The 9,447-nt window shown below is 36.3% G+C and overlaps 1 protein-coding gene across 2 annotated transcripts; it reads right to left on the bottom strand.

Annotated features, from left to right (window-relative positions):
• Positions 1 to 829: 829 nt before the first annotated feature.
• nipsnap1 (nipsnap homolog 1 (C. elegans)) lies at positions 830 to 8,806 on the bottom strand. 2 transcript variants are annotated; one of them, XM_085368710.1, is made up of 10 exons: positions 8,677 to 8,806; positions 6,266 to 6,393; positions 5,668 to 5,713; positions 5,231 to 5,325; positions 4,840 to 4,910; positions 4,413 to 4,553; positions 3,194 to 3,225; positions 2,979 to 3,073; positions 1,911 to 1,994; positions 830 to 1,366 (listed from the first exon to the last, which is right to left on the bottom strand). In XM_085368710.1, the coding sequence occupies exons 1-10, from the start codon at positions 8,721 to 8,723 to the stop codon at positions 1,302 to 1,304; spliced, it is 804 nt and encodes a 267-aa protein (XP_085224836.1). In that variant the 5' UTR covers positions 8,724 to 8,806; the 3' UTR covers positions 830 to 1,301. The 2 variants fall into 2 exon arrangements, with proteins under 2 accessions (XP_085224836.1, XP_085224835.1); XM_085368709.1 differs by lacking the exon at positions 830 to 1,366 and having other exon boundaries at positions 1,603 to 1,994.
• Positions 8,807 to 9,447: the final 641 nt, after the last annotated feature.

The following is a 9,447-nucleotide window of genomic DNA, read 5'->3' on the forward strand; positions in this document are numbered from 1 at the left end:
GCCAAAATAAATCAATCTTGGGCAGTGTCTCCCACCCCATGTATGAATCTGTTGCAGAACTGGAGAGCTTCAGTGACAGACTGCTGCATCCTAGCTGCACAAAGGAGCATTATCACAGATCCTTCCTCCCAGCAGTTGTTAGACTTTGTATCCATCACTGATCCCAATGAACACAATAAGTTGTTTGCATCACTGCTGTTATTTGCACAGTTTTTCAATTTCCTGTAAAGTGTGTCTCTTTGTTGTTTTTAAGCACTTTTCACAGCACTTTTTGTACTTCTGTAAAAGAAAAAAAAAAAAACCATCCTACTCAGCTGCACATTTCTTTGAGCCTGGGTATATTTTTAATAACTATACAGTATTTTTTTTCTTACATTGTAAATTTGCCCTGTGCTTTCCATTTCTTGTTTTTTTATTTTATATTCTTTACTTTTGTGAGAATCTGTATCCGCCTGTCACTTTGGTGCTGAAACATGTGAATTTCCCAAGTATGGGCAATAAAGGATATTTCTGTGTCTGTAACATTGCCCAAAGGTCAATAAAGAAATGCTTGTTGAACCTGACCTCTGAGTAAAATTCTTGCGACCTTAATGGCCATAGACTACAGGTGAACTCACTGACTAGTTTCTTGATTGATCTTATCTTCATATTTTATTGATTTGATCTTATATGATAAAGTTTTCATTTATCAAATAATTGCAGCTGTTACTTTCATAAACAGAAAAAATTCTGTTTAAGTAGATTTCAATTCTGCAAAATTTAAATGTACTTAATTTTCAAGTACAATCAGTGAGGCAGGCTTTTTTAATTTTTTTTATCAAATGGTTGTTTTACATTCACTGTTGCAACTTAGCATGATCTCATTCATTAAGTCATTCATGTACATTTAATAGTACTATCATAAAAAAAATTATTGTGGAAAAGAAAACAAACAAAACCCCCAATATGTGTTCCGTTACATCAATTAATGATCAAAACAGAGCAAACACACCTCACTTCACTCCACTAAATCAGAAGGTAAAAATTCCTCAATAACACCGTAACGCACAAACACCTTTTCTCTTGTGTTTTCCCCCCTTCACGTGTTTTATCTAAACCCCTGCAAATCTTGGTTTTTCATGTTCTTCATACTGAATGTGCTTGGAAATTGTACAACTACTTTTGACTTTGGCAATATCACAAACATGGAATCAGAAGTTTTACTTCAATGCTTTTAGTAACAACACAGATCATACAAAAGAAATGGAAACTACAATTAGTAAAATTTGGTCATTGAATTATTTGCAGTCTCAGTCGCTTTCTCATTGTAAAGGTGAACTTTTAGTTGGAATCATTATTCTTGACTCCATACTTTGCAACAAAGGCACTGAGGACAGACAGAAAGACACATGTTAGAAAATGATATACCGAAAATTACAATTGTAATAATAAACAAACAGGAAAGCAAACAAACATACAGCTCTTAAAATTCTTCAAGCTGGGCAGTATCATTTTATAATTTGATGCTCATACTGCTTAAGTCTCATTACCATGGATGGCCAATAAATTACGATTTTTAAAAAAAAAAAATTATTATTACTGCAATCCTGTCATCTCCATCAATAACAACAATGGGGGAGGGGAGGCAGCATTATATAATTTTCTGATTTTGTGGCAAACATTTAAAGAAAACATTTAAGGTTTATTTTAGCCCTACTTCAAAGAAATACAAATTTCAGATCCAGTACAGAGACCACATTAAACATTTCAGCAGAAAGTTGTTGGGAGGCATCTATGATTAAAAAAGTTTGGTGATCTACGAGTCTCAACTTTGCTGAATATAATTGCAGGTAAAAATAATCAGCGAGGTATAAAGCCCTGACAAGAACATTGGGTTTTTAAGGCATCTGGGTGAAGCATTTCTTTCTTACCTGTATAATACACGTTTCCGTCCCATCCTTCTTTCCGCCAGGCAGAGTTTCTTGTCTCCTCTCGGGACTGGAGGCTTTCGTAAGCTATCAAAAGACGGCAAAGAAAAAAAATTCCAACGAAAAAAGCAAAGCAAAAAACTCCACCACACACACACATTACATCGCATTATGTGTGGATAAAATTTATAGTCACTGGCAACTTCATTAGTTCAACTTCATTCACTGGCAACCTTGCTAACATCAGGCCGAATCTCTTTTGCCATCAAAACTCAATTCTTAACTACACAGATTGAACCAGGTGCTGGAAACACTCCGATCCATTTTCACATAATAGGATCGCACTGTTACTGCAAATTCATCAGCTGCACGTGCAGTACATGATGTGAATCTCTTGTTCTACCACATTTCAGGTACGAACATGTAGTTTGTGGGTCACATATGGGTCAATTTGATCAACGTAAAAAAAGCCACCCAAATATTTCTTCCCGTGTGTTTTGAATTTCAAGTATTAGTGCATTCTGTCTGTCAGTGAATAAAACAGCCAAACATGTCATATGGAAAATATTTGCAATACAACAATATGTCTCAGTATTTCCTCATGCTATTGTCATTTTAAAGAAACACACTGACATAGCTCTTTGTCTGAATGCCCTTACTTCATTGAGATAATACAGGCTTCAAAAATTTGTGAAATTTATGATTCTAGCCCAGAGGCTTGATATTTTTAATATCATCTGAACCAGAGTTCAGATGATATTAAAAATATGGACAACCACTCTTAAAACACCTTTAATAATTTGATTGACTCGTTTCCTGTTCCAAGATGCAATCAAAAGTCCAAATGTTATGTCGAGTGTAAAATCATCCTTTGTTGATGTTTGACACACCCGGGCTTATGTTGGAACCGTCACACTGAACTTTAGTGATTCATTAGAATACAGAATGTATGCAGGAGCATTCAGTTAGCTGAAATTCAGCCAGACCAAACTTGTCAGACATTTTTACATACAGCAGTCAATCACCTCATCTTACTGGTATGTTCTAAGTGTAGAGTGCTTAATTACTCACCCCACAAGTGATGAACAACATAGAGTTGGCCAATCTGTGTGAAGAAACCGCCTACTGCCTCATTGTTTTCTTGTCTATGTTTGATTGCCCTCGCCCTGTTGCAAAACATTATCTTATTTAGTATAAAGATCACTGAAACACTTCTGATATTTTCACTTCCACTGAAAGAGATTCAGACAAATGACATATGTTTAAATAAATTCAACGTATCTCACCAGCGATTGCCCCATTCAATCATGGTTCCTGGCTGAAGCACAAGTATAATATTAATTAGAATAGGTTTGAAACTAGATTATGACATTACCACCATCATATTTCCATAGAACTGAAAGACTGAAAGCACTATTTATCTATTATTCATAGCTACGTTTTTTTTTTTTTGTTGTTGTTGTTTTTTTTTTAACTGATCAGAGAACTCTGGGTGTCACAAGCCTGCATGCAAGAAGAACTGGAGCACTGAGTAAACAGATTTTTATCATAGCTGTTTTTGAACTTCTCTCCACTTGTGACACTCTTCAATTCAGTGAGTCAGGTCTGAATAAGTGAGCTGAAATTACGCAGGAAACCTTGGAAAGGCAAAATTGCAGAATAGGCCAGAGGTGAAAAAAATATGACTACTTCAAACAGATGAGAATTGGATTACTTGTTCAAGACAAGCAGCTGAAAAATATGGAAAGAAAACATTGAGAATAAGAACTATGCTAGTTATGTAACAAATTTATAAAAACTGCACTGACAGTTATACAGGATTACCAAAGTTATATTATTTCTGTTTGAACAGCACATGAACAGTACACTAATACATCTAGATTTTGCTAAATGTGGACCCTGCCATGCACTTAAAAATAGTATACAACATGCAGATGTGTATATTTTTTGTAATTTTGCTTTTGTAAATCACCACAGGAGATTTCAAATCAAGTAATCAGGATATATCTAAAGAGCAGATGTCATGTTCTGCCAGGCCTTTCCTGCTGTCACCTTCATTTGCTTCTTGTTTCTGGGTCTCTCCGTCTTCAGTTCTATCTTCAGTAGATAAAAAGCATGCTTTAGCAGGCCTACATGCCCATATGCAAAATTGCCCCCACCATATTTGACAGACAACATGGGATGATTTGGATGGTGAGCTGTGTCTTTCCTTTTCTACATTTTTATCCTCCCATTATTTTGGGGTAAAATGGGAACAGGCCTCACCTGGTCATAAAACTGCTCGTCAATGAACTGTCCAATTACTTTTGAGCTTCTGAAATGGAAGACTACGTATAAAAATAAAATTGAAGAGGCTCACTTGCTTACTGAAGATAAAAGTGACGTTAGGGAAACCCAGAAACAGACTGCTTTGTTAGTTTTCCTACAAATCAAACAGTATTTATGTTGTACTGGTCACACATGTTCAAGCTATGCATTTTAAAAATGTGTAGCATAAATAGATACCTTAAGGTAATAGGTGCGCATTTCATAGAGGTTTGGTCCTTGTCTGGGAAGGGGTTCATTCCAGAAACTGAACTCCAGAAGAAGTTCATTTCGTCTTGAAAGCAACATTTTGGCCCGTTCCTTCCGAAACTCTAAGTACTCCTAAAAAGGGATAAAATGTTTGTTTATAACACTAAAAAGTGAATATTAATATTATATCTTAAAAATCAAACAAACAAAAAACAGCACCCCTGAAATGCCTTTTCTCCACAGAAACAACACATTAACATTTAAAGAAAATTATTACTTAAAAAAAACAAGCAAACAAAAAAAACGCAACAAATTAAAACAACAAAATAAGCAATTTTCCCCTGGAAAATCAAAGGCCTTGTATGTATTGTATGCAATGTTGACTGAATAAGAGACGTTTAAAAAGGTCACAGCATGCCTTGTTAGCTCTCAACTTCTGCAGACAATCAGTCAAAGCTGGGTAGCCTCCTCTGTATCGCCACAGATGCACTGCACAAAAACAACAGCAGATGTCACTGTAGCACTGCATAAGGTCTGATGCCACCCACACAACTAAGAGATAAAGAACCTCCATCACCATGCAATTACTTTTTATAGTTACTGACTGCTTTTTATGTATACAATACACTTAAATGATCACGTTAATTTATCATATATGCAGAAGGTGAAGTGCTGGTTGTGAGTCATCAGGTAGCATCCGTCTGCAAAGCTTTGCAAAAAGTCAGCCACTGAAATTGTGTTTTATGGGAACTTGATAGAGGAAAGCAGCAGTGATCAGTCAAAGGTGTCTTTTTGCATTTACTGCTTACCAGCCTGATCTTGTTCTCCATACCAGGTATTCCAGCTTCCAACTACCTCACACGGGTAGTCCTGGTCCTCGTGAAGTCTTTTCTGCACTTCAGCCCTAAAGCCAGCAAAAAAATAATAAAATAAAATACAAGTTAATGAAGGTGTATGCTGTTTGGAAATGCTCTCACTTTAGCTTAAAAACCAACTAGAGGGCAGTCAGGAAGCATAAAAATTCATCCAAGATATAAACTCAGCTGTATCTTCACTTCATTTTTTTTTAAATACATTTATATCATGAAGCTCATCTGATTTTAACTTTGTTCAGACCATATCTTGATTAATTAGTCCAGCACACTGTCTATTGCACTGCTGAAAGAAATCCAAAGAAAGTAAAGCACTGAAAACGTAACTTGACTGACAGAGATGCAGGAAATATTTCAAATGTATCAGTACATACTCCAGACTGTTGTATGCTTCTAGGCATTCTGGTTTGACGTCATGAACTGAAAAAGAAAAAAGGCAGAGAGAAACCTATCAGAAATGGATGCATTAAAAAAAAAAAAAAAATAAAAGCAACATTCAAATTCTTCAACAAAGTAATTTCACACTCCGATTCAGCAAAGACTTGATATACAAAACTGATTCACTTGCAATAGGTTATAGGCAACGGCTGATAGAGTGTTCAAATTGAAATCCCTGTGCGGTGTGATGTACGCAACACAAAAGATCAAAGCCCCGAGAGAATGATAGATTTCTGTTTGAGAGACAGAAACAGTTACCTCTGCAGACTAAAAGAAAACCAGACAAATTGTTCAGATGTCACTAAAGTTTACAGGCATGAGACATCATCTTATCTTAGAATTACTTGTTGCTGACAGTGTTTTGTGTATGCCTTCCATTTAAATGATTTATTTCACTTTTGAGACATATACAGGATCCATGTCACAATAATGTGATGTAAGTGTATCGCAGGCACTTGTCTTTGGCCTTCTGTAACCCAACACTTAAAGAAACTAAACCCTTGCTTTTATGTAAGTAAAAAGGTGTAGGCCTACATTGAATCTTATACAAGTTGCTGGTCTCCTTCTTTGAAAGCAGGTTGGAGTGAGCATCTTTCCTGGCATCGACTTTGTGCACAAATAAGGATCGGAACCAGCCTTTGTCGCTGCTCTCTGAAAACCTCCTACACAGAAACAAGATGAAAGAAAGTTTCACAAAAGCTCGGAGCAAAAACATAAAAACCCAGAAGTTGTCAATATAAAAAAGAAAAACTTAAAAAGGAACATGGAGATGTGCATGACATATGGACTAAAAGATAGTCATGCTAATATTCTTTGATATGAAAAATATGCATACTGTATGAGTGAGTGGGCTGAATGCTACAGCTTGTGTCTTCAACCATAAAACTTTTTTATTTCACCCACTCTGGAGTGGATAAAGGGGGAATATTATTCACTTTACAACTATTGGAACTATCCAAGAGGCTCCAAATGGTATTTGAATATTAACCTAGCCGTTTCTTGCCCCACATAGCAGAGAAGTAAAACTTCAATCTGTCAAGTGTTAAAGCTGTACTTTTAGAAGGTGTTCCAATGAAAAGAAGAGAAGTACAGGTGATATGAATTATTCCAAACAGTAAAACAGCAGTTTCATTAAGAAAAGTGACAGTAAAATTGACAAACATACTTAAAGTCAGCTACATTTGAAATTCAGGGACCTTTGTAATTCTTTTTAAAACTCCCAATTTTAATACAATGTCACATTAACCTCAAATCCTGGATTTGCCTCATACTGTATGGCTGGTGTATCCCCACTAATGGATTAGGAAGCCATATTATGTTTCAAGTTAGTACTTGCAAAGTCATCTGCTGAGTCTTTTGCTTTGTTTTGTCATTCTAAAGTCCTAAAACTTTCAAGGTCAGTGGGACGTTTCTTTTAATAACCCCATGGGCCAATGGCTTTAATTGGAAGCTATAATTAAAAATGCATTTCCCATGGCACCCTATCAACAATAACAAAGCATATAATAAGCCAAAGACTTGTTTTCTGAATAACATTTCAGTCAGTGACGGAGCAAATGCGTACTGGATGGAGGCCCAAAAAAATATGGTAACCCGTTGACCCACTTTGTGTGGAACTGCACAACATTTTCATCCCTTGTTCCCCATCCCACATAGTGAGACAACATTTTCATTGGCTCTAAAATCAATGCCGCAGGACAGATCATTTCTAAAATCTGGCTGTTATTGAATGGTTCTGATGAAAGGCCGTCATCATGGGTCTTGTGGAGGTGTGTTACCTAAGGTAGAAACTTGTTAGTAGCCACAAAGTTTTGATGGATAAGGCTGAAAAATGGCCAAGAATAAAAGGAAATCCAATTATAATGTTAAATGAAATATTTAAATCATATGCTAAAGATAAGTTGACCAATCCCACAAAACTACATGTGGTAAAAACATTGTGTTTGTGTGAGACAATGTGGGGCATGCCAGCAATGTTGGGGAAACTTAAACAATTTAAACATGCAATCAAGTGTGTAGGTTACCAGCTTAGCTTTTAGCATGTATACGCTGAATAAATTATATTTAAATGCAAACTTTCCTACTTCGTTCTAAGTAAATACAATAGAGGATTAAAGCTGAAGTTTGGTCTTACGTCTCGTGCTTTATATACTCCTGTGTTCTCTTTTATTTTAATAGCTATTTAGCTGCTGTTCTATCTGGTAATGATCACTGGATTTCAATAGGGATGATATTCATAGGTTAGCTTAAGTTTTTGAGCAATATCTGACCATTTTAGCCAATTATGACACACAGATGGTGTGTCACAACACGCTATATTTTCCCTTGTTTATAAAAAAAAAAAAAAATCCAAAATTGCATCCAGACAAAAACTGTATTTACCAGAATAAACTGTCACTTTATTTTCTTTGAGGTACTTTCCACCATATTTACCAAAATCAGCAAAGCTTAGGATTTCTCAGTGGGGCACTGGCTCAATGTGTGGGACAATGGATTAAAAAGAAAAAGAAAAGAAAAGGGGAGAGCTGTGCTGTCCAACATAAACAGAGACATCTGATCATCCTACTCTCAGATGAGTACGTGTCATACACAACATGCTATCGGCCCCATGTTCAGTTTGCTGGGACCCAGTTATCCTAGTGGTGGTTACGTAACCCTATAGAGGCAAAAAAGTTCAGACAGGACAAAGTTCAGAGGTCCTCCAAGTGATCAAACCATGTTTGAAAAACATAAACGTATCATAGGAACATAATGTAGAGATACAATATATCCATATGCAATATGTCTGAAAACATAAAAGATATTGAATTGCGAAAAATAATGTTTAACCGTTTGCCATTTGCTGCTTTAACAATTCATTTATTTAAATGGGTCCACGTGTTTTCCTATATCTGCAAAAACTGGTTTACCTGCTGGTTCCGTGCAGATTGACAGAAATAGCTTACCTGTACAGCAAATATCCTTTAGCCTGAACAGACCTAGTTATCGCCATGTTCTTCTTTCCAGCAAAAAGTTTCTTTAACACGCAAACAACTTGTGCTGGTTAATGTTTACCTCTGTGTGTGTGTGTGTGTGTGTGTGTGTGTGTGATGTGACCGCTAGTCACGTTAAAGCTACTGAGTCAGCTAGCCACAGACTGAAAAACGCACGTGAAAGAGCGAGCCAGTGCACATGCACAATCGATCAGACCCAATTAGTTGATCCTACGTCACACGCTACGTTTTTAATCCAAAAGATCAGTGTTTTATCTAATATCCAGTAGATCAGCGTATGTTGTGCTTTAAATGATATATGCGTTTAAATGAAGAACTAAACGCATACAATAAAACTATAGTCACAAGTTAATAATTATAGAGGTACTTATCTTCCCTGTATTTCAGGATTATTAAAAATGAAATATACATTACACCAGCCACTTTGTTTGGTACACCTTGACGGTATCACACAGTTGCTGCAGATTTATCGGCTGCACATGGGTAATGTGGACCTACTGATCCCCCAAGTCTCAAAGGTGCTCTGGATTGAGATGTGGTGATTGTAGAAGCCTTTTGAGTACAGTGAAGTCACTATCATGTTCAAGAAACCAGTTTGAGATTATATAAAGTTTGTAATATTTTACATTGTTCTGCTGGAAGCAGCCATCAGAAGATGGGTACACTGTGGTCATAAATTAGGATGACCAACCCTCCACTTTTTTTGCACTTGTTGACTTGTAA

Source organism: Diplotaxodon limnothrissa, linkage group LG12 (assembly GCF_057381915.1).
Source record: "Diplotaxodon limnothrissa isolate DT_005_m linkage group LG12, D_limnothrissa_male_GT1.1, whole genome shotgun sequence".
In the NCBI taxonomy this organism is placed as follows: Eukaryota; Metazoa; Chordata; class Actinopteri; order Cichliformes; family Cichlidae; genus Diplotaxodon; species Diplotaxodon limnothrissa.